General features: G+C 48.2%; 1 protein-coding gene across 2 annotated transcripts in view; it reads left to right on the top strand.

Moving 5' to 3' along the window:
- Positions 1–26,233, top strand: part of LOC140393265 (VPS10 domain-containing receptor SorCS1-like) — a 1,354,213-nt gene that overhangs the window by 1,009,403 nt on the left and 318,577 nt on the right. For both annotated transcript variants that reach the window (XM_072479549.1, XM_072479548.1), the window contains exons 6-7: positions 8,883–8,947; positions 15,415–15,533. In XM_072479549.1, coding sequence (XP_072335650.1) covers positions 8,883–8,947; positions 15,415–15,533 — 184 coding nt within the window. The remainder of the gene's footprint in view (positions 1–8,882; positions 8,948–15,414; positions 15,534–26,233) is intronic.

The following is a 26,233-nucleotide window of genomic DNA, read 5'->3' as shown; positions in this document are numbered from 1 at the left end:
AAATGAGAGATAATTAAAAGCAAAATTATTTGGGTTGGATTTTAAGTGATACTGAATTTATCTGATTGTTAGCATTTTGGTGACATGGAGAAATGTGGGAAACTCGCAAACACAGTCTTTTACACAGGGGACAGTCGTCATCAATTAATTGACAAAAAAAATCCGAGAAGTATCATTAAATAAATTGGACTCGGGATGACTTCACAGACACGGTCTAATGCCTGTTGTCTCTCTGATCTTTATGTATTCTCTCTGTGTGAAAGCCAGTCTCATGCCACTTTGAAACAATCTGAGAGAAGTAATAAGCAGTGTGATGCTGCTCACAGGGAAGAAAAATATTTCAGTTGTGCCTGCAACTCTTGGAAAAATAAAATGTTCTGATCAACGAAAGCACGTTACAAGACTAGATAATAATTCTGGCCCAGGTCCAGGAGGGGCTTCCTGCGTTCACCCTGTCATTCGCCCTAATGCTTGTTAAACATTGAGTACTTTAAATAATTGCAAAATGCAACTGGTTAATTTCTCTCAGACTAGATCGCGTAAAGGTGAACTCCCCTGTTGTATGTAGTCCATCCCAAGTGATATTGACCAGTGTTCTCCGGCCATTGGGAATCTCTGTTCCTGCCAGGAGCACCACATAATAATAGTGTCACAAGTAGGCTTACATTAACACTGCAATGAAGTTACTATAAAAATCCCCTCGTTGCCACACTCCATCGCCTGTTCGGGTACACTGAGGGAGAATTCAGAATGTCCAATTCACTGAACAAGCACGACTTGTGGGAGGAAACCGGAGCGCCCGGAGGAAACCTCTGCAGACACCGGCAGAATGTGCAGACTCCGCACAGACAGTGACCCAAGCACCAGGGTCCCGGGTTCGATTCCCAGCTTCGGTCACTGTCTGTGCGGAGTCTGCACGTTCTCCCTGTGCCTGCGTGGATTTCCTCCGGGTGCTCCAGTTTCTCCCAGAGTCCAAAGATGTGCAGGTTAGGTGGATTGGCCATGCTAAAAATTGCCCTTAGTGTCCAAAAGGTGGGGTGGGGTTACTTGGTTACGGGAATTGGGTGGAGATGTGAGCTTGGATAGGGTGCTCTTTCCAAGAGCTGGTGCAGACTCGACGGGCCAAATGGCCTCCTTCTGCACTGGGAATTCTATGAAAGCCGGGAATCGAACCCGGGTCCCTGGCGCTGAGAAACAACAATGCTAACCACTGTGCTACCGTGTCACCCATTATGGCCTCTCCTTAGTGTGGACCCGCTGGTGTATCAGCAGGTGGGATGACTGAGTGAATCCCTTCCCACAAACAGAGCTGGTGTACGGCCTCTCCCTAGTGTGAACTTTCTGATGATTCCAGAGGTCAGATGACTGGAGAAAACCCTTCCCGCACTCAGAGCATTCCCGCCCACGGTTCTCCCCGTGACGTGGGGTGGCTTCAATTGGAAATCCCATTCACAAACGCCGGGAATAGAGAGTCCCACCGCCCACCCATTATCATTGAGCATAGAATGACAGATAACTCAAGATTGGATGACCACTGAACCTACCCTGAAATGGAGGGAGTCTCATGTCTGCTTCTTCATTGCTACAAATAGACAAGCATTTTTAACATTCTTCGTAACCGTGACCATGATTAATATTCCTTCTCTTCCTCCTCGACCCGTCCTCTGACCACACCATCCTCCCCCGATGCTTCTCCTCCTTTGTCTAGGGTTGCAAACTGTTTTAGCATATTTAAATCCTCATTTAAATACGCTGTGTCAGTTTTAAGGTGGATTCTGCCTGATCCTGGGATTCTCTAACCCTCGGGGGGCAACGGGAACCTAACGTGAATCAATCAGGGTGACACTGGCAAGCGGTGGGGGCTGAAAGGGGGTTCCAAAGGGGGCAGGACCTCAGGCGACCCTATAATGGGATATCGCTCACTTGGGGGGGGGGGGGGCGGGGTTGCGGCGGGAAATGTCACTAAGCCAGCAAGTGCTCCGGAGAAATTGCAGGGACAGCTCCCACAGATGCACTTTCTAGGAAGCACTTGAGAACATTGAGGCACACTCATGATGAAAAAAACTGCAGCAGAAATTATCTGCTCTCCTGAGTTAATGGATCCTGCAAATAATCCGAATCTCCCCTTTGAATCTGCCTCGCCCTGTCAATCAAGAAGCTTCCAGCAGGCAATGGAGTGTGAAATTGAATGTAAACAATTCAGTTCAAAGCTTTCAGCCTTCTCGCCGAAGTGCACCCAACTTCAGCTCCTCAAAGACCGTGTTAGGGAACTGGAGCTGAAGCTGGATGAACTTCGGATCATCCGGGAGGCAGAGGGGGTGATTGAGAAGAGTTACAGGGAGGTAACCACACCCAAGGTACAGGACAAGAATAGCTGGGTTACAGTCAGGGGGAAAAAAACAAACAGGCAGACAGTGCAGGGATCCCTCGTGGCCGTTCCCCTTCAAAACAAGTATACCGTTTTAGATGCTGTTGGGGGGGATGACCTACCGGGAGAAGGCCCTAGCGGCCAGGTCTCTGGCACTGAGCCTGGCTCTGGGGCTCAGAAGGGAAGGGGGGAGAATAGAAAAGCAATAGTTGTAAGCGATTCGATGGTTAGGGGAATAGATAGGAGATTCTGTGGTCGCGAGCGAGACTCCCGGAAGGTATGTTGCCTCCCGGGTGCCAGGGTCAGGGATGTCTCGGATCGTGTCTTCAGGATCCTTAAGGGGGAGGGTGAGCAGCCAGAAGTCGTGGTGCACATTGGTACCAACGACATAGGTAGGAAAAGGGGTGTGGAGGTAATAAACAAGTTTAGGGAGTTAGGCTGGAAGTTGAAAGCCAGGACAGACAGAGTTGTCATCTCTGGTTTGTTGCCGGTGCCACGTGATAGCGAGGCTAGGAATAGGGAGAGAGTGCAGTTGAACACGTGGCTGCAGGAATGGTGTAGGAGGGAGGGCTTCAGGTATTTGGATAATTGGAGCGCATTCTGGGGAAGGTGGGACCTGTACAAGCAGGACGGGTTGCATCTGAACCAGAGGGGCACCAATATCCTGGGAGGGAGGTTTTCTAGTACTCTTCGGGAGGGTTTAAACTAATTTGGCTGGGGAATGGGAACCGGATTTGTAGTCCAGCAACTAAGGTAGCCGATATTCAGGGCGCCAAAGCGTGTAATGAGGCAGTGGGGAAGGGAACACTGACAAAGGAGAGTACTTGCAGGCACGGAGATGGGTTGAAGTGTGTATACTTCAACGCAAGAAGCATCAGGAATAAGGTGGGTGAACTTAAGGCATGGATACGTACTTGGGACTACGATGTGGTGGCCATCACGGAAACTTGGATAGAAGAGGGGCAGAAATGGTTGTTGGTGGTCCCTGGTTATAGATGTTTCAGTAAGATTAGGGAGGGTGGTAAAAGAGGTGGGGGGGTGGCATTATTAATCAGAGATAGTATAACAGCTGCAGAAAGGCAGTTCGAGGAGTATCTGCCTACTGAGGTAGTATGGGTTGAAGTCAGAAATAGGAAAGGAGCAGTCACCTTGTTAGGAGTTTTCTATAGGCCCCCCAATAGTAACAGAGATGTGGAGGAACAGATTGGGAAACAGATTTTGGAAAGGTGCAGAAGTCATAGGGTAGTAGTCATGGGCGACTTTAACTTCCCAAATATTGAGTGGAAACTCTTGAGATCAAATAGTTTGGATGGGGTGGTGTTTGTGCAGTGTGTCCAGGAAGCTTTTCTAACACAGTATGTAGATTGTCCGACCAGAGGAGGGGCAATATTGGATTTAGTACTGGGTAATGAACCAGGGCAAGTGATAGATTTGTTAGTGGGGGAGCATTTTGGAGATAGTGACCACAATTCAGTGACTTTCACTTTAGTAATGGAGAGGGATAGGTACGTGCAACAGGACAAGGTTTACAATTGGGGGAAGGGTAAATACGATGTTGTCAGACAAGAATTGAAGTGCATAAGTTGGGAACATAGGCTGGCAGGGAAGGACACAAGTGAAATGTGGAACTTGTTCAAGGAACAGGTGCTACGTGTCCTTGATATGTATGTCCCTGTCAGGCAGGGAAGAGATGGTCGAGTGAGGGAACCATGGTTGACAAGAGAGGTTGAATGTCTTGTTAAGAGGAAAAAGGTGTTATGTAAGGCTGAGGAAACAAGGTTCAGACAGGGCATTGGAGGGATACAAGATAGCCAGGAGGGAACTGAAGAAAGGGGTTAGGAGAGCTAAGAGAGGGCATGAACAATCTTTGGCGGGTAGGATCAAGGAAAACCCCAAGGCCTTTTACACATGTGAGAAATATGAGAATGACTAGAGCGAGGGTAGGTCCGATCAAGGACAGTAGCGGGAGATTGTGTATTGAGTCTGAAGAGATAGGAGAGGTCTTGAATGAGTACTTTTCTTCTGTATTTACAAATGAGAGGGGCGATATTGTTGGAGAGGACAGTGTGAAACAGATTGGTAAGCTCGAGGAAATACTTGTTAGGAAGGAAGATGTATTGGGCATTTTGAAAAACTTGAGGATAGACAAGTCCCCCGGGCCTGACGGGATATATCCAAGGATTCTATGGGAAGCAAGAGATGAAATTGCAGAGCCGTTGGCAATTATCTTTTCGTCCTCACTGTCAACAGGGGTGGTACCAGGGGTTTGGAGAGTGGCGAATGTCGTGCCCCTGTTCAAAAAAGGAACTAGGGATAACCCTGGGAATTACAGGCCAGTTAGTCTTACTTCTGTGGTAGGCAAAGTAATGGAAAGGGTACTGAAGGATAGGATTTCTGAGCATCTGGAAAGACACTGCTTGATTAGGGATAGTCAGCACGGATTTGTGAGGGGTAGGTCTTGCCTTACAAGTCTTATTGAATTCTTTGAGGAGGTGACCAAGCATGTGGATGAAGGTAAAGCAGTGGATGTAGTGTACATGGATTTTAGTAAGGCATTTGATAAATTTCCCCATGGTAGGTTTATGCAGAAAGTAAGGAGGCATGGGATAGTGGGAAATTTGGCCAGTTGGATAACGAACTGGCTAACTGATAGAAGTCAGAGAGTGGTGGTGGATGGCAAATATTCAGCCTGGATCCCAGTTACCAGTGGCGTACCGCAGGGATCAGTTCTGGGTCCTCTGCTGTTTGTGATTTTCATTAATGACTTGGATGAGGGAGTTGAAGGGTGGGTCAGTAAATTTGCAGACGATACGAAGATTGGTGGAGTTGTGGATAGTAAGGAGGGCTGTTGTCGGCTGCAAAGAGACATAGATAGGATGCAGAGCTGGGCTGAGAAGTGGAAGATGGAGTTTAACCCTGAAAAGTGTGAGGTTGTCCATTTTGGAAGGACAAATATGAATGCGGAATACAGGGTTAACGGTAGAGTTTTTGGCAATGTGGAGGAGCAGAGAGATCTTGGGGTCTATGTTCATACATCTTTGAAAGTTGCCACTCAAGTGGATAGAGCTGTGAAGAAGGCCTATGGTGTGCTCGCGTTCATTAACAGAGGGATTGAATTTAAGAGCCGTGACGTGATGATGCAGCTGTACAAAACTTTGGTAAGGCCACATTTGGAGTACTGTGTACAGTTCTGGTCGCCTCATTTTAGGAAGGATGTGGAAGCTCTGGAAAAGGTGCAAAGAAGATTTACCAGGATGTTGCCTGGAATGGAGAGTAGGTCTTACGAGGAAAGGTTGAGGGTGCTAGGCCTTTTCTCATTAGAGCGGAGAAGGATGAGGGGCGACTTGATAGAGGTTTATAAGATGATCAGGGGAATAGATAGAGTAGACAGTCAGAGACTTTTTCCCCGGGTGGAACAAACCATTACAAGGGGACATAAATTTAAGGTGAAAGGTGGAAGATATAGGAGGGATATCAGAGGTAGGTTCTTTACCCAGAGAGTAGTGGGGGCATGGAATACACTGCCTGCGGAAGTAGTTGAGTCGGAAACATTAGGGACCTTCAAGCAGCTATTGGATAGGTACATGGATTACGGTAAAATGATATAGTGTAGATTTATTTGTTCTTAAGGGCAGCACGGTAGCATTGTGGGTAGCACAATTGCTTCACAGATCCATGGTCCCAGGTTCGATTCCGGCTTGGGTCATTGTCTGTGCGGAGTCTGCACGTCCTCCCCGTGTCTGCGTGGGTTTCCTCCGGGTGCTCCGGTTTCCTCCCACAATCCAAAGATGTGCGGGTTAGGTGAATTGGCCAATGATAAATTGCCCTTAATGTCCAAATTGCCCTTGGTGTTGGGTGGAGGTGTTGAGTTTGGGTAGGGTGCTCTTTCCAAGAGCCGGTGCAGACTCAAAGGGCCAAATGGCCTCCTTCTGCACTGTAAATTCAATGATAATCTATGATTAATCTAGGACAAAGGTTCGGCACAACATCGTGGGCCTAAGGGCCTGTTCTGTGCTGTATTTTCTATGTTCTATGTTCTCTGTTCATACATAGTCTTTTATACTTAGTTTAAAGGGTGATGAAACTGACTGTGTGAAAACAACTTTAAAGGGATAACTTTTGCCTTTATCTCACAGACTTTTAAACGTGGCATACTGACAACATTTTTAACGGGTCTAGGAGTTCAGATGAGATCACTTCCACTTTATTATGAGAAAACTTTCATTTTTACATACTGACTGACTGTTTAATGGGTTCAAAGGCAGCAGATGAGGAAAGCAGCCAAACAAGCCCTATCCCAGGGAAGACCCCAACCTCAAACCCTGCAGCCCAGTGCAGGCCCCACTCACCCCCACCTCCCATGAAAGAACCCCGTCAGCACCCTGGCGGAAATTGCTGCGAGGGTACTTACCACCTTGCCACTACTGAGAATGTAAGCCACCAGGTTCATGTTCCTCAATACTTTCACCAATACATGCCAGTGGGAGTCTTGGCTGGGGTTGCTGGAGCATCTCAACTCGCTGGAGAATGTGGTGTTCTGCCCGTAAATGGCTTGTAAATATCTTTAATCAGGTATTTGCATGGCCCGGCCAGGTTGGGGCGGGAAGCCCGGCTGGGACATCAGGAAACCTGCTATGGCTAACAGGGTGAGTATGGAGACTCGCGACGGTTCTGCCACCCGGGGGGAATCTTGATTTCAGCCTGATGTGGGATTCTGTGGACAATTGCGAATCCCGCTTCTGGTGGGAAGACCCAGAAGACCCGGCCATTGTCTTTCGTCCCCACAACATACCTCATTCACTATCCACTTTTTCCGTGCTTGATAACTGTCTTAAACTGAGTGAAACACCTTTTGCAACCTTGGTGTTGTGGTTGTTCCTAAGGTGAATTTCCAGTCATATATCTGCATTACCCCCAGAAATCCCTATTACCATTGGGCAACTTTGACCTTTCCTTCACTCTTCTTAAGCTGAAATCCTTATCCATGCCTTTTCTACCTCCAGGCTTGACTATTCCAATGGTCCCATGGCTTGTCTCCCATATCCAGAGCTATGTTACCCACATCGTAACTCACTCTAAATCCCATTGCCCCAATCTCCCCCTTTCACTGACGGCCACTCGACAATGCCTCAATTTTAAAATCATTGGCCAGAGGTTTCCAGCTGTTGAGATTCCCTGTTTTTAAAAATAAATTTAGAGTACCCAATTCATTTTTTTCTGAGTAAGGGGCAATTTAGCACGGCCAATCCACCTAACCTGCACACCTTTGGGTTTTGGCGATGAGACCCAACCAGACACGGGGAGAATGTGCACACTCCACATGGACAGTGACCCAGTGCCGGGTCCTCAGTGCCGTGAGGCAGAAGTGCTAACCACTGTGCCACCGTGCTGCCCTAACCTCCGGCTCTACTACCCCCTGAGATCTCACTGCTCCTCCAATTCTGACCTCTTGCGGAGCCCTGAATTTAATCTGCCAGTGGTGATCGAGCCTTTTAGCTATCTCAGCCCTAAGCTCTGGAATTCCCTACCTAACCATCCCTGCCTCTCTACGTCTTTCTCCTCTCTTAAGATGGTTCTCGAACCCTATGCTGTTTCACCAAGTTTTTGGTCGTCTTTCCTGATTCCTCCTTCTAAATGGCTCAGGTTTAAAAATGTGAAATCAAGTTTTAAATTGACACTGTTCTTCAGCGGTCCAGCTCATTTTAGTACATTAAGGGCCATCCAAGTATAATTTGTTGCTGTATCCGGGTGAACGCAGTTTTTCGAAACTCTTTTTTTTTAACCTTGGAGGTGTATTCTTCCAGGCCATATACCCCAATGGAGAATCTAGGATTGTCTCATTACCTAAGCTGGAGCGAGGATGTGATCAATGTGAGGATTGATCTCCCTTTCAAAATGCACGTGGTATTGTCATCCTCAGCAAAGAGAGTGAGGAGGGGATTTGACAGACACAACGCTCAATCCTAAGGGAACCTCTCTAGACGACCAGTACTTCAACTCTTGTTGATGTCACATGAATTGTATTGTTGCTTCCAGTTATGTGACAAGTCCTTGAGGTGACCCTCCTTTTGACAAGGGTACCCGTAGGATCGTGAGCCAACTTAGAAGAATTTGTATGAAGCACCGCATTTGAGCTTCTTTCTATTCATGATTGCATGGTCCTTATGTGACTCAGAGTGGCTATAATTACAGTTTAAACAGAGATTAATGCCTTACAGTGAGCAACGTCTATGTAACCGCACTTCCTTCCAGCATAACACCTCGCATCACTTCAGAATCGAAGAAAACTGAATAAAGATAAAAGTCCCAGTCAGATAGTCATTGCCTTAAGAAATAGTGATACATTATTGCCTTCACCAGAACCAGAGCATTGATTTTCCTGTGTGCGAGCAATGGCTAATGATAGTCTGAATTGAGAGATATGGGGAGATGAGCACAAATGGGTCTGTCAGATAACGAGACAAAGATGTCCTAACTTTATTTCTTTCACTTGTTTTCATTCCTTCTCCCCTAGGTCTGTAATGGGTTTGGACAAGGACCTAGACCTTGTGCACATTGAAGCAAGGAACACAGACGGATGTGAGTTTTTTCATTAAACAGTGCATTCATGTGCATGGTTGGTTATGATGCATAGCAAGCCAAGTGCCTCAGCTGCAAAGGATACAATGGCGATGTTCAGTATTCGCCAGGACACAATTAATCCCTGGGTTTTCAGTGCGGCTGCGCCATTGATAGGTTACTTACAACTGGCCTTTGATCCTTACGAAGGAGATCCTGAAGTCGGATTGGTGCAATGATTGCCTTGCGTAACGTTGTCTTTAAGTATTTGGTATTCTATGAGTTGGGAAAATTAAGGTAGCTTTAAGAGATTTATATTTGTATTGGTAACATTACAAATAAGATATAGTTTTAAATATGTTTAATTTAATGTTTCTGTGCCTGGAATGGTAAAACCTACAGTTAGATTCATGCTGGGCACAGGTACTTAAGTGTGTGGGGGTTGGTATCAATTCCAATTGTGATTCTATTGTGCTTAGAGAAGGCTATGGCGTGAAGAATATATAAACCAGCAGTGGTTGCTTAAAAACTAGGGCCTTATAAGGCAGAGAAGCTTTTAAGTTATAGTTTAGCTGAATTTGGTGGAAGTTGGAGATAGGTAATGAGAGATGTCAGCTCTCACTCTGTGAGAATCAGTTGGTTTTAGAAGGCTTAAGAAGGAACATTTCTCTTAGCTTTGCTAGAATAAAAGCCATACAATGGAGTAATGATCAAGTGAACAGGTGCCACAAATCTAACGTCCAGCGAGTTAAGAAAACTAGAGAAATTAAGAGAAGTTTCCAAGAAGTCGGAGTTAACGGAACAGAGGAAACGAGGAAACAGAACACATTACTGTTCGGTAAAGTCACAGAGAGTTGAAAAGGCATTGGATCATGAGAGGCCAGAAAGATATGTGTAGTAGTGCTAAGGTTTGTGAGGAATTATTACAGTTTGACAGACACTATTTGAAGTAATTGTGGAAATCGGTGGCTGGACCTCGGAGTGTGTGGAAAAGTCTTTCAGACAAAGGAAACCTGAAGGAATATGGTATAAAACCTGAAAGCGAAACCTTGAGGGAAACAGCAGAGGGAAAGCATAATTTAAAAGAAGATTTGAGTAGTTCAGTGAGACATGGTGGTTCATGGTATAAGAGTCATCTGGTGTGGGGGGGGGGCTATTTTGATGAGAAATCCACAGGCATTCACTTGGTTCAGTGAGGAGTGTGTCTTACCACAGTCATCTTGTGTGCTTAAAAGGGACTTTGTGTGCTAATGAGAATATTGTACGTTAAGGTGTAATCTGCATTAATATTAAAATCTGTATCTACTTAAAAAGGGAAAGGGGAATAAAGGAGTATTGAATCATAATTCAATTTTTTCATGTTTAATCATGTTTTTCTTGTTAAAACTAACTGGCAGTCCTCCACGTTTTAATTTTAACAAGTAGGAGTTACTGTCTTTTGAGCCAGGGTTCCATTCTGGAACTTTCCCGTCCAATTGTAAAACCAACTGGGATCATAACATGTGTTTAATCTCCATTTGCTTTCCCAAGCAGTCTGTACCTTGGCCGTTTTTTGTTCTTGCAACAAGGGTCCAGACAACATCTCTACCTGGACATAAAATCCAGAATGTTTGTAGAGCACCGTGTCCAGGTAGACGTTTCCATGCTAGAGGTTACAATTAGTTTTCACCTTCCTACAGTTTGCACCTTCCTCACTGGGCGGCACGGTGGCACAGTGGTTAGCACTACTGCCTCACATCACCAGGGACCCGGGTCCAATTCTGGGCCTGTCTGTGTGGAGTTTGCATGTTATCCCCGTGTCTGCATGGGCTTCCTCCGGGTGCTCCGGTTTCCTCCCACAGTCCAAAGATGTTCAGGTTAGGTGGATTAGCCATGATAAATTGCCCCTTAGTGTCCTAAGGTGTTATTGGGATAGTGCTGGGGAGTGGGCTTGGGTGGAGTTCTCCTTCAGGGAGTTGGTGCAGACTCGATGGGCCGAATGGCCTCCTTCTGTACTGTAGGGATACTATGAAATAATACCTGACTGACCTTATAAGAAGGTGAAAGCTAATTATACCTTCCAGCAGTGAAAGGTCTACCTGAACAGGTATATTCGTCACCAGTCACTGACCAGTGCTGAGGAAATGCAACCCTAGCACCGTAGTCAACCTTCCCGAGACAAAGGTTAAACTTCATTATGATGGTCCACCAGCACTGCAGTTCACAGAACTTTCACAGAATTGTTACGGTGAAGAAGGAGGCCATTTGGCCCATCATCTCTGCACTGGCTCTCCAAATGAGCATCGCGACTTCCCCTGCTTTTTCACCTTACAAAGTTTCTGGGCAGGTAACTATCTAATGCCCTCTTGAATGCCTCAATCGAACGTGCCTCCATCACACTTCCGGGCAGTGCACTCCAGACCCCAACCACTCGCTATGTGAAAGATAATGTTCTCACATCATGTTTGCTTCTTTTGCACATCACTTTAAACCTGTGCCCCTCTCGTTCTTGATCCTTTTTACTAGTGGGAACAGTTTCTCCCTGTCTACTCTATCCAGCGCCCTCATGATTTTGAACATCGCTATCAAATCTCCTCTCCGCCTTCTTCTCTCCGAGGAGAACAGGCCCGACTTCTCCAATCTAGTTACGTGCAGGGACGGGATTTTCCCCTACCCGGCAGGGCGGTGGGGGTCAAATGCTAGGTTTCCTGCAGGCCTCCCGGAATTAGAACTAACCCAATTTAAGTACAGGTGTTGATGTTTGTTGCTCAGTTGTGATATCGACAATAAAATTTTAAAAATGTGAATAATTCAATTTGAATAATTTCAGTAGCTACTGCACTGTCATAAAATACTGAAAAATCTAACTGCATTCTGTCTGCAAACGACAGAGAATGTCAGCGATGAAGGACTAAATGATTAATGGCAAATGATTAATGGTTTTCATGCAATCCTGATACGATACATCGATATCTCATTAGCCTATTGATTTCTGCACTATAAACGTCTGTGAATTAGCAGGCCCTGACCAGAAAGGGTTGATTTCACTGGCGTGGTGTGTGCCTTCGTGGCCTGGGGTCTTATTGTTATTGCCCAACCTCATCCATATCTTTTGTTACTTTGCAGTAAATCTCAGTTCTTTCTCCAGTTAAACTGAGCCGAACCACCACAGGTTTTCTTCATCACCTGTCACCCAAAGCCGGGGACTCTTCGCCTCATTCATCTCTGAATCTTTTTGTGACGCTTCATCAGTAATCTGCACAATGTCTCGCCAGCTTGTTCTGATTTGGAATGCGGTGCCCTGCAGCTTTGACTCCGTCTCCCACTTCGCTTTGATAGCTGCCTCACACCGACGTGCTGCTTTTAGTACGATCATCAATGATCACGTCCAAATCATTTGCAATCAGATCCCAAAGAATTCCATTGTTGTCGTCTGATGGCATATTGCACAGAATGCACATCCCTGGATGAGGCCATTCACTACAACCGGTCCAGGCCGGTGTTTGTGCTCCAAATTAGCCTCCCCCACCCGACTGAATTGAACTCAATCAGCACGCCATTCTGTTGCTTTCCCCCCCTCATATGTTTTATCTAGCTTTCCCTTGAAAGCATCTTGAATAATCACCTCAACCACTGCCTGTGGCAGCAGGTTTCACACTCTGGGCACTCTTGATAAAGAGTGTGGCGAGTCCGCAGAATTCCCTGGTGGATTTATTAGTGATTTCAGTCTCTCCGTGCAAACTGACCATCATGGGCGGTGGTGCAGTGGATAGCACTGCTGCCTCACAGCGCCAGGGTCCCAGGTTCGATTCCCTGCTGGGTCACTGTCTGTGTGGAGTCTGCATGTTCTCCCCGTGTCTGCGTGGGTTTCCTCCGGGTGCCCTGGTTTCCTCCCACAGCCCAAAGATGTGCAGATTAGGTGGGGTTACAGTGATAGGATGGGGGAGTGCCTTGTTGGGTGCTCCTTTAGAGGATCAGCACTGTAGGGGTACTATGACACTCTATGATGTACAGTTTGTGGATGACCGCGTTGTCATTGTCCACTCTGCACCAGATTTGCAAGCCAGTAACATTCGCATCTCACAAGTGCCAGGCAATGACCATCTCCAACAAGAGAGAATCAAACTATCGCCTCTTGACATTCGACAGCATTGCCATCATTGAATCCAATGGGTTTACCATTGACCAGAAACTGAACTGCACGAGCCAGATAAATACTGTGTCTACAAGAACAGATCAAAGGCTCCCTCTGTGACTCCCCAAAGCCTGTCCACTATCTACAAGTCAGGAGTGTGCTGCCCCTTGCCTGGATGAGTATAGCTTCAACAACATTCAAAAGGCTCAAAAGCTTAAAAACAAAGCAGCCCACTTGATTGGCAGCCAATCCGTAACACTTTGCTCCCTTCACCACCGACGAACAGCGATAGCCATCTCTACCATCTACAAGATGGACTGCAGGAACTCACCAAGGCACCTGAGACAGCACCTTCCAAACACACAACCACTACCATCGAGATTGTCAAGGGCAGCAGACACATAAGAACACCACCAGCCTGAAGTTCCACTCCAGGCCATTCACCATCCTGACTTGAACAAATATCACCGTTCCGTCACTGTCACTGGGTTAAAATTCAGGAATTCCTCCCTAACAGCTCTGCGGGTATGCCAACACCATATGGACTGCAGTGGTTCATGAAAGCAGCTCACCACAACCTTTTCAAGGGCAATTAGGAATGGACAATGAATGTTAGATTCACTAACAAAGCCCACATCCCACATGAATTAATTGAAAAAAAGCCTTTGGACGTGATTTTCCCGTTACGTCAGGTGCATAGTGGGAAAGGCCACAAAAGGGTTTCACCCCAGATGCTGAGCCGCATACAATGAACCCGGCCCATTACGCTTGATGCAATTAACATACTGAAATGAGTCATTAAACTCATTTAAGTATGCATAGCCCGGTGGAGGTCACAGTCTTCCGGTATTCACTGGTCACATCAGCGTGAATTAATATCGGTCGCCACAAACTGAGACCAGATGTGATGACCATGGCAGGGGTTCGGCAGGGGTGCCACGTTGACACTGCCAAGATTCCAGGGGGAGTACCCGGGTGCTAAGTTGGCACTGCCAAATTGGGCCCATGCCCATAAAAGGGGGGTGATGGAGGGTATGAAGGGTGGGTGGTGAATGGAGTGAACCTGAAACTTGGGACAGAAGGGGGGGGGGGCTCAATGGTGGGGACATCCTCAGCGACCGAATAGCTGGGAATGCTAACTTGTGGGGAAGGGGGGGGGGGGGCGATGCCCCGATGCCTACTGGGATGTCTGGGTGGTGGGTGGGGTGGGGGGCGGGCGGGGAGTCCCGCTGACGTTTAGCGATGGTGAGCGTGTTGCTCATGTCTGCAGGGGGTTGCGATGTCTGTGGTTGGCGGGGTGGGGGGGGGGGGTTAGGGAACCATCACCCTCACGATGAAATCTAGGGACTCCTTAAAAATGGTGCCCTGATCTCTGAAGAGCTGGTCCTGCCACACTCTTTATTCGTTCCCAATGGGGCGGAGAATCCTGGAAAGCAGGGGGAAGACCAAGGGGATGGAAGCTGGTCCCCAACAAGGCTGCAAGTATCCAGAATCTAGCCAAGGAGGACTAAAAAGATAAGTAAAGAGGGAGAAACTAAACGGTGAAGGCAAACTAGCGAGGAATATAAAAACAATAAGGGATTCTTTGAATATGTCAAAAGGAAGAGAGAAGTGAAAGTGAACATAGGCCCCTTAGAAAATGAACCTGGGGAGATCGTGATGGGAAACAGGGAAAGGTGTTAAAAATATATTTTGAATCTGTCTTTATAGTGGAAGATACTTTGAACATCCCATTATGCTAAAGAATATGGGAAAGGAATTAAATACCATCGCCATCACTAGAAAAGTAGACAAACTAATTCTGGTCAGGAGAACAGACGCCCTCAGAGCCACCCACCACTGCACTTAGTCTCAAAATGGGAGAATATCACCCTTCATGTTTGAATCCCTCCAATCAAGTTTCTGCCTCTGTTATATATTAAAATGAATCTTATCTACGCCCCAGATGATAGCCTGTGTGACTGTGGCATATGTAAACTGATCTTCCTTGTCTTTCTTGACCCCTTTACAGCCTTTGACATGGTTAACCACTGAAAATGCTGATCCAGTGTCTCTCCACAGGTTGCCTGGGCAAGATGGGGCAACACTCATTTGGTTCCATTCTTATGTATCTCGTAGGAGAGAATCGCAAGGAATTGTCTTTGGCCTCCTCTTTCTCTTCAGTGCTTTTTGAGGTCCGTCAGTGCTGTATTTCCACTGATTTGAGCGTGCCATTTTCTGTCCTTTATACTTATTCAAGGTGGAAATGATGACAGCAGGGTGATAGCAGGCTGTTTGGTGAAAGTAGTTCAGTGGGCAACATGGTAACAATTGTTCCAGTGCAACTCGTTCCTTAATAAATATTTTACACTCGTGTTTCCTTCCTTTTTTACAGATGCGCAATATATCACCTGCAGAATTCAGAATTGCTCAGATACAACAAGCAGCAGGCCCTTCCCAGGGCATATAGATCACAATTCCTTGGTGGTGCAAGATGATTATGTGTTTGCTCAGGTAAAATGGTTGTTTCCACATTGTTGTTCTCACGGCTATGGACTCGATGGCAGCATCAATTCTCAGGTGGCAGAAAGTAGTCACATTGCCGTCCAGAGCGGGGCTCAAAAAGCTGAGGCCAGTTTCCGTTAAGAATCGTGAGGGAAGACTGGAGGCTCACCGTAAAAAGAAATCATCTGTCACATTTGTAATCCTGTTGAAAACCCGGGAGAGAATCATAGAATCCCTCCAGTGCCAAGGGAGGCCATTCGGCCCATCAGGTTTGCACACACCCTCCCGAAAGAGCACCCCCACCCAGGCCCACTACCCCCGCCCTGTCTCTGTAACCCCGTGCATTGATCATGGCCAATCTACCTAACCGGCACATCTTTGGACTGTGGGAGGAAACCCACGCAGACACGGGGAGAACGTCTTTAAAATCATGGAAGCTTTCGGTAGAATCGGCACAGAGAGAGTATTTACTCAAGTAAGGAAGAGCAAAACTAGGAGTCATCAATGCAAGATAGTGACTGAGAAATTAAGTGGGGAATTCAGAAGAAAGGTCTTAACCCAGAGAGTGGTGGGAATGCAAAACCGGCTAAAACAGAGAGGTTGAAGTGAACTGTATTGGTGCATTGAAAGGGAAATAAGATAAGCATGTGATGGAGAAAGATATCGAGGGTTAGAAACATAAAAACTAGGAACAGAAGTAGACCATTCAGCTCTTTGAGCTCCACCATTCAGTATGTTCATGGCTGGTCCTCTAGCTCACTGCCATATTCCCCACTTTCTCCCCATACACCTTGATAACATTAAAATCTAAAAAAAAAAGATCTATCTCTCTGTTCAATATATTCAATAACTTGGCCTCCACAGCCTTCTGAGGTAGAGAATTCCACGGAGTGAAGAAGATGTTTCCTCACCTCAGTCCTAAATGGTCTACCTCGTATCCTGAGACTGTGTCCCCGGTTCTAGATTCCCCAGCCAGGGAAACATCCTCCCTGCATCTAGTCTGTCCAGCTTTATTCAAATTTTATACGTTTCTTTTATAACCTACCCAGACCTATTGGCTGGGGACAATTGGTTAGCCCTTGTTCCTTGAGGAATATGAGCTCCCCCAATGGGGGGGGGTGTGTGGAGGAGGCAGGGGGGGGGGGGAATCATCAGCCGTGCAGCTGTATAAATAATTAATAATATATATTGTCACAAGTAGGCTTACATTAACACTGCAATAAAGTTACTATGAAAAGCCCCTAGTCGTCACATTCCGGCGCCTGTTCGGGTACACAGAGGGAGAATTCAGAATTCTCAGCCGGTACGGGAATTGAACCCGCGCTGCTGGCCTTGTTCCCACGCTGCTGGCCGCGTTAGAGCTGGCCAATGTGGTACCGGTTGGAGAGGGAACCGGTAGTGAACTACTGGTACTGCGTACATATTGTTGTAAATAAAGTTACTTTCTGTTTGACTCGTGCTGGATTCTTCGTGGCCCTCACAAAAGTTTAATTCAGATCTTCTCTCATCTTTCTAAACTCTAGTGAATACAGGTCCAGTCGAACCAATCTCCCCTCATGGTACAGTCCCATTAAACCCTGGTATCAGCCGAGTGAACCTCCGCTGCACTCCCTCCATGGCAAGTGTATCCTCTTCTCTGGTGGGGAGACTAAACCTACACACAATACTCCAGCTCTCACCAAGGCCCTTGACAACTGCAGTAAGTTATGCCCAATGAATTGGAGGGGATGATGCTTGAATTAAGCAAAAAAGCTGGCAGGGAATGGTTGAGCCAAATAGTCGATTCTGCGCTGTAAATGCTATGTAATTCTATGTAATATTTCTCATGTCCTTTTTGAGTTATCCCTTTAGTTTGCTGATACCTTTGCAATGGAGCAAGAAAGTCTTGCCTCTTTAAAAAGTCATACAACACTCAGAAGAAATGACAAATCCAATTAAGTGTTCATTCATTTGTACCAATGAAGACTGTTATGGGTCCGGGTTTACAGAACCCCAAAGTGTTTCATGGAGTTCAACCGACCCACAACTTGTAATAGATTGTGGTGTGGGAAGCACACAGCGTACTCTCCAGGTGTGATACAGCAGAAATCGGGCAGCTTGGAGGGCCGAAGGGCCTGTTCCTGTGCTGTACATTTCTTTGTTCTTAAGTGGTTTTTAAAACAAAACAATGTTTATTCTATGAACTCAAGTTAACCCTGTTAAAACAAATATTGAATATCTTAACACCCATTACTTCAAAGATAACCCCAAAAAACGACAACATTAAATAATCCTTCAAACTGTTCCTTTAAACATCCAAAAGACTTCAAACCTTCAAAAATAAGAACACATGAGGTTACATTCAATATATTTATAGTCTTTGGATTACAGACATCAACAGACCAGCTCTGTGTTTCTTCCTGCAGCTCTCAGCAAAACACACAGACACTCCCAGCTGCCTTCTCAAACTGAAACTTAGAAAAGCAGAAGTGAGCTCAGCTCCCCCCACCCTCTGACATCACTTCAGTAATATGATCAGCTCCATTTCTTAAAGGTACATTGCTTAAACATCCATTTCTTAAAGGCACTCTCACATGACACCTCCCCCCAAGAAAAAAAAACCCATCAACTTCAAGATGGTTTCATTTTTCACCTTTGCACCATCAATTAAGAAATGCACACCGTAAAAACACTTTACCGGTTCAAAAAAAACAATTTGGAAACATTGGTAGAGGATGGAGAATATGGCATAAGGTTGAGAGCAGCGCTAAACGTAAAAGAAGCCATCTTCAGTCAGCTCAACACATACCTCTTAAAAGTGACCAGCCCCTGGGTTAAAGGGAAGCTTGTATGCTTGTACACTTTCCCTTGAGGACATTAGTGAACCAGACGGGTTTTTACATCAATCGATGATAGCCTTATGGTCAAGATCACTGAGATTAGCTTTCGATTCCAGATATTTTTTATTAACTGAATTTAAGTTCCACCCATGGTGGGGTTTGAACCTGTGAAATCACGAGCCTGGGCCTTTGGATTGCTAGTCCAATGACATTAACACAATGCCTCTGTCTCCTCTTGAAATTTTGAGACCATTATTTTGGGCAAAAGTTTAAGGGTCAACTTTTACACAAATAATATTTATGAGGGATTGACACACATGCTTAATTTGATGCCTGCACGTGGTTTGGCTGGTCAATCTAGATACGTTCACTGATTGGGCAGCTACCCCTACCCTGTTGCTATGGCGTAGATGGGTATACCCTAGCAAGGTTGAGTCAGCAGCAGTCCGACAGGTTGCGCCTGTTCAGTCTGAGCCCTGGGGAGGTGGGGTACGATTAGCAGATCATTCAGTTACGATTGTACCTCTTCGGGGAGCGTTGTGTGGTTTGGGCTGTCTGTGATAGCGATGTTAGCAGAGCATCAGGTCAAGCTGCTCCCACAAACAAGCAGATCGACACCAGGGCGATCCTGAGTAGGGTCTCCTATCTGCCACCTTTCATTGGTGGGTTTGTGAGGGAGCTCCCAAGGATAGCAGAGAGACAAAGCAAATTACTGCGGATGCTGGAATCTGAAGCCAAAGAGAAAATGCTGGAAAATCTCAGCAGGTTTGGCAGCATCTGTAGAGAGAGAAAAAAGCTAACGTTTCGAGTCCAATGACTCTTTGTCAAAGCTAACAGACCGAGAAAGTGGGAAATATTTATACTGCGGAGTGAGAATGAAAGATGAGTCATAGCCACAGAAACCCAGGGGAACCGGGTGCTAATGGCCACAGAAACCAAGGGGAAAGAGTGCTAATGGCAGTCCCCAGAGAGGACAAAAGATGTGAAATGTCAAACGGCAGAGAAGCTAACATCAGAGGCTAAACTGTGACAGATGGAGATGTGAGGGGAAGGGGGAAGCAAAGGGGAGAAGGGGTAAGGAAAGGTGGATAAGAGGGGGGGGGGGGGGTGCGGGTTAAATATATATCAAGAAAGACAAGAAAGAAAGAAATGGTAAAAGACAGTTAAAATGAAATGGGATGAAAATAAATGGCACGAGGTGGGATAGAGCTAATCATCTGAAGTTGTTGAATTTGATGTTGAGACCGGAAGGCTGTCGCGTGCCTAACCGGAAGATGAAATGTTGTTCCTCCAGTTTGCGTTGAGTTTCACTGGAACATTGCAGCAAGCCAAGGACAGACATGTGGGCATGGGAGCAGGGTCTTGTGTTAAAATGAAGGTCAGGGTCCTGAATGTGCACAGACCTAGGGGGTACAGCAAAGCGATCACCCAGTCTGCGTTTGGTCTCTCCGACATAGAGGAGACCACATTGGGAGCAGCGAATGCAATAGACCAAATTGGAAGAGATGCAAGTGAAACGCTGCTTAACCTGGAATGAGTGTTTTGGGCCTGGGATGTTAAGCATGGAAGAGGCAAAGGGGATGGTGTTACACCTTCTGCGATTGCATCGGAAGGTGCTGTGGGTGATGGGAGAGGTACTGGGTATGGTGGAGGAGTGGACTAGATTATCTCAGAGGGGACAGTCTCTGCGGAATGCTGACAGAGGGAGTGAAGGGAAGATGGGTTTGGTGGTGGCATCACGCTGGAGTTGGCGAAAATGGCGGAGGATTATGCTTTGCATACAGAGACCGTTCCCTCTGAGATAATCTCTGGGGACTGCCATTAGCACTCTTTCCCCTTGGTTTCTGTGGCCATTAGCACCCCATTTCCCTGGGTTTCTGTGGCTATGACTCATCTTTCATTCTCACTCCACAGTATAAATATTTCCCACTTTCCCTGTCTGTTAGCTTTCAGTCATCGGACTCGAAACGTCAGCTTTTTTTTCTCCCTGCAGATGCTGCCAGACTTGCTGAGATTTTCCAGCATTTTCTTTTTGATAGCGGGAAGACAATGGGGCAGAGGCAGCCAATGGGCTTTGATCCCTGGAAATAAAGGAAAAATATTTATACCAAAAATCAAGTCGGCTTTTATATGAGATCGACTTTTACACGGGTGTATACGGTATGTGAGCCACCTTAGACATCGCTGTGTCAATTCAGTGGCAGTAATTTTGCATTTTTGGCCAAACCCACCAGGAGTTAAGTTGGACAGCCCACACTAATTTCCAATAGGATATTTACAGCCAGCAGAGAAAGTTTCCATTCCATGAATGGTAGAAGGACTATGGCTCATAATTTCCTGGTTCCCCATTGTCACATTTAGGGAGTAGCCAATGAGACACTGGGAATCCCTCCAGGAAGTTCCCAAGTAATCGTTTACCCAGCAATTGCCCAGAAGTGCTAACCCTCTGAACAATTATGCTGGACTAGGAACCATCTAACAGAAGCGATTTTAATCGCCAACTTCAGATGGTTCTGCCAGTTTTACATAGAATCCTTACAGTCTAAAAGGAAGCCATTTGGCCCATTGAGACGGTACCGACCCTCCGAAAGAGCACCCCACCCATGCCCAATCCCTCACCCTATCCCTGCAACCCCACAACCCCATCTAACCTTTGGACGCTGAGGGGCAATTTAGCATTGTCAATCCAACTAACCTCCACATCTTTGGACTGTGGGAGAAAACCGGAGCACCCGGAGGAAATCCACGCAGACACGGGGAGAATATGCAGACTCCGCACAGACAGTGATCCAAGGTCAGAATTGAAGCTGGGTCCCTGGTGCTGTGAGGCAGCAGTGCTAACCACTGTGCCACCATGCCGCCCTATAGATGCTGATAACTGAAGCATAACGTGCTTATTTTTATGTTCAATTCCTCTTGTAATAAAGGATAGCGTTCTGTTATCCTTTTTAATTACCAGCTGTATCCACATACGTACATTTTGTGACTCGTGCACTACAGCGCCTAGTGGGGTTGGTCACAAAAATACTTTTACTGGACAGTGTGTTAGGTACAGTATGTCACAGTTACTCCAAAAGGGTTCATAGAATTTACAGTGCAGAAGGAGGCCATTCAGCCCATCGAGTCTGCACCAGCTCTTGGAAAGAGCACCCCACACAACGCCACACCTCCATCCTATCCCCATAACCCAGTCATCCCACCCAACACTAAGGGCAATTTAGCATGGACAATCCACCTAACCTGCACATCTTTGGACTGTGGGAGGAAACCGGAGCACCCGGAGGAAACCCACGCAGACACGGGGAGAACGTGCAGACTCCGCACAGACAGTGACCCAAGCCAGGAATCGAAACCTGGAGCTGCGAAGCAATTGTGCTAACCACTATGCTACCGTGCTGCCCCCAAAAAACACTTCTAATCCAGAGGAACTATTTGAAAAAATACAGACCAAGCCTTGGATGACTGTCTGTGTGCAATTTGCACGTTCTCCTCATGTCTGCGTGGGTTTTCTCCGGGTGCTCCAGTTTACTCCCACAGTCCAAAGATGTGCAGGTTCAGTGGATTGGCTGTGATAAATTGCCCTAAGTGTCCAAAAGGTTAGGTGGGATTACTGGGTTACGGGGATAGGGTGGGGGAGTGGGCCTAGGTCGGGTGCTCTTTCAGAGGGTCGGTGCAGAGCCAAATGGCCTCCTTCTGCACTGTAAGAATTCTAAGTAACAGACTCCCCTCACCAACATGGCCCCCAAGATACCCACCACTCCCAACCCCTCCCGGTTTTACCCGACCGTCCACCCCTCCCATCCCTACCCGATCTGTCAGCCTCGCACCCCTCTGACCTGATTCCCCCCTCCAACACATCCTCCACCCCGCACATCGTCCTTCAAATCTGACCTGACCCATTTTCTGAAGCATCTTTCTTTTAATTGTCCCTTTAAACACCTCCTTTACAGCAGCTAGTGCCTTTCTCCACAGCTCCCCAGTTACTCCACCCCGATGCAGCTTAACTGCTCCCGTCCCACCCAGCCTGAGTGAGGAAGGGTGGGCGACAGAGAGGCTTTGGAATCACAGCGTGGATAAGTCCGTCAAGAGTGGCAATCCACTGGAGATTGCCACCCTGAGGGTGTCCTGGGTAAGTATGTCCACCCTCTCCCCAATATATGATTTGTTTTCTTTCAAGTCAGCCATTGTGAACATTAAGACATTTCTGAAATAATCACCATCGGCATCATTTTGTTTCTGTCCTTTGCATAGCAATATGCGAAGTGGCAATAATCAATTGCATTGCTAATTATTTCACCTGTTTGTAAAACTCTGGCAGTGCATACCCCCTACCCATCTCCTTTTTTGTTGTCCTTTTCTGTTTTTTGCTTCACTTCACAACTGAAAGCAGTGATTCGAGGTGGAGCAGCTGCCTACATTCTTCCAGCATATGAATATTTTAATTCGGAAACGACACGATTCAGTAACTTGTCCATAAAGAAAACTATCATCTGACTGGGCCAATGTTATTCACAAGTGGTCAGGGCCCTCAGCTCTGCAAGCCCGCTCTCCGAATCTCTTTGTCTCTCCATTCTGTGGCCTCCTTCAGCATGACAATTAAAAGCTGCCTCAATGTCTAAATATTTGGTCATCTGTAGTGATATCTCCCCATTTTGATTAGTGTCACTTTTAAGCTGATAACCCTCATCTGAAGCACCTTTTTCCTCACATTAAACAAGCTACATAAAATGCACGTTGCTTTAAGTTGAGTTCCCAGTGTTGCATGTGAACACAGTCAATATTTCTATCTAACCAACATGAATGATTAAATATTATTGTTGGATTATCAAAATATTTCTGATTAATCTTACTGATAGTCACCTTTGACAATATTTGCTGTCCTCTCAAGAGGTTGGTAAACGTCTTGGTGTGTTAGAACGTCGGAGAATCCCCGGGGGGTGGCGCAAATCCCGCCCTGCCGCCGGCTGCCGTATTCTCCGGCGCTGTTTTTCAGGCAGGGACGGGATTCCCACCACGCCGGTCGGGGGCCGTTGACATCGCCCCCCCCCCCGCCCCGCCCCCCCCCCCCCCCCGGCAATTCTCTGGGCCCCGATGGGCCGAGCGGCCGTCCATTTTTGGCCAGTCCCACGGGCGTGGGTTACTCAGGTCCCACACGGTGGGACCTGGCAGGTGAGTATGCATGGGCCGTCCTCGGGCAGGCGCCGACCCCGGAGCCTGGCCTGCGATCGGGGCCCACCGATCTGCGGGCGGGTTTATTCCGTGGGGGGCACTTCTTCTTTCACGCCGGCCCCTGTAGGGCGCCGCCATGGCCGGCGCAGAGAAGAGAATCCCCTCCGCATGTGCCAAAATACACCGGCCAGTCTGCGCATGCGCAGAATCACGCCGGCGGTTCCGCGCATGCGTGAGATCACGCCGGCCCTTCGGCACAAGCGCAAACCTGCGCCATCTCTTCGGCGCCAGCTGGAGCAGCGGCAACCCCTCCGGCGTCCACCTAGCTCCCAAAAGTGGGGAGAATTCCGCACTTTCGGGGGCTGTTGACGCCGGAGTGGTTGGCGCCAATTCTCCCGCCGGACTAAGTCCCCAGAAGGGAGAATCCCAGCCACTGACTTTGTTCAACTCAACCACATTTGATACTCTTGCTCCATGTAAATGTAGACTTTGCCATAATAGAGGCTGTTTAGCACAGGGCTAAATCGCTGGCTTTGAAAGCAGACCAAGGCAGGCCAGCAGCATGGTTCAATTCCTGTAACAGCCTCCCCAAACAGGTGTCGGAATGTGGTGACTAGGGGCTTTTCACAGTAACTTCATTTGAAGCCTACGTGTGACAATAAGCAATTTTCAATAGATTGCATGTTAAAGGAAGTAGCATGCGAACATTGCATGTGACTGAGTACTAAAGCCCTTGCTTAATTCTGAGGAAAAAAAAATCAAAGATATTGGGCGAAATTCTCCGTTATCGGCGGAAACTCCGCCGATCGGCGCAAAAAACGGCGCAAATCCCACTTGCGTCACGTCATAAAAATGGGCCGATAGTCTGCGGCCCGAAATGGGCTAGCAGCGACGTAACGGGATCCGCGCTTGCGCAGTGGTTCACGCCATGCAGCGTCATACGCGCTGCACGGCGTGACGGCTCATAAGGCCGCGCAGCTCCCCCCCACCCGACCGGAACAGCCGACCGCAACACCCGACTTGATGGCTGGCCGTCGCTCAGCCCCGAGGTTCGAGTCACGCGATGTGGAGGCGCTCCTGGATGCGGTGGAGCAGAGGAGGGACGCCCTGTATCCCGGGCACGGCCGCAGAGTTGCCCCACGCCACAGCCGGCGTCTGTGGAGGGAGGTGGCTGAGGCCATCACCGCTGTGGCCCTAACACCACGGACAGGCACCCAGTGCCACGAGAAGGTGAACGACCTCGTCAGAGCAGGCAGGGTGAGCCTCCCCATATCCCCCATATCCCCTCTCCCCCAAATCCCCCCCTCCCCCATATCCCCCCCTCCCCCATATCCCCCCTCCCCCATATCCCCCATATCCCCCATATCCCCCCCTCCCCCATATCCCCCCTCCCCCATATCCCCCATATCCCCCATATCCCCCCTCCCCCATATCCCCCATATTCCCCCTCCCCCATATCCCCCCTCCCCCATATCCCCCCTCCCCCATAGCCCTCATATTCCCCCCTCCCCCATATCCCCCCTCCCCCATATCCCCCCTCCACCATATCCCCCATATTCCCCCCTCCCCCATATCCCCCCTCCCCCATATCCCCCATATTCCCCCCTCCCCCATATCCCCCTCCCCCATTACCCCCATATCCCCCCTCCCCCATATCCCCCCATATCCCCCCTCCCCCATATCCCCCTCCCCCATATTCCCCCTCCCCCATATCCCCCCCTCCCCCATATCCCCCATATCCCCCCTCCCCCATATCCCCCATATCCCCCCTCCACCATATCCCCCATATTCCCCCTCCCCCATATCCCCCATATTCCCCCCTCCCCCATATCCCCCTCCCCATATCCCCCCTCCCCCATATCCCCCATATCCCCCCTCCCCCATATCCCCCATATTCCCCCTCCCCCATATCCCCCTCCCCCATATCCCCCCTCCCCCATATTCCCCCCTCCCCCATATCCCCCCTCCCCCATATCCCCCATATCCCCCCTCCACCATATCCCCCATATTCCCCCTCCCCCATATCCCCCATATTCCCCCCTCCCCCATATCCCCCCTCCCCATATCCCCCCTCCCCCATATCCCCCATATCCCCCCCCCCCCATATCCCCCATATTCCCCCTCCCCCATATCCCCCTCCCCCATATCCCCCCTCCCCCATATTCCCCCCTCCCCCATATCCCCCCTCCCCCATATCCCCCCTCCCCCATATCCCCCATATCCCCCTCCCCATATCCCCCATATTCCTCCCTCCCCCATATCCCACCTCCACCATATCCCCCATATCCCCCCTCCCCCATATCCCCCATATTCCCCCCTCCCCCATATCCCCCCTCCCCCATATCCCCCATATTCCCCATCCCCCATATCCCCCCTCCCCCATAACCCCCATATCCCCCCTCCCCCATATCCCCCATATCCCCCCCATATCCCCCATATCCCCCCTCCCCCATATTCCCCATATCCCCCCTCCCCATATCCCCCATATCCCCCCTCCCCCATATCCCCCCTCCCCATATCCCCCCCTCCCCCATATCCCCTCTCCCCATATCCCCCATATCCCCAAGTGAATCCAGCCCTAACCTTAACCTCTGCAATGCACGCGCAACCGATGGCGTGCATTCATATACCTGCCTAACACTGTTGCCTTTTACCCCTGCCACCACCCCCCCCCCAGGAGAAGCGCGCACACAACAATAGGGAGCATGTGAGGACTGGAGG

Source organism: Scyliorhinus torazame, chromosome 16 (assembly GCF_047496885.1).
Source record: "Scyliorhinus torazame isolate Kashiwa2021f chromosome 16, sScyTor2.1, whole genome shotgun sequence".
NCBI lineage: Eukaryota > Metazoa > Chordata > Chondrichthyes > Carcharhiniformes > Scyliorhinidae > Scyliorhinus > Scyliorhinus torazame.
The sequence above is the reverse complement of the archived record's forward strand: the minus strand, read 5'-3'. Positions and strand labels throughout refer to the sequence as shown.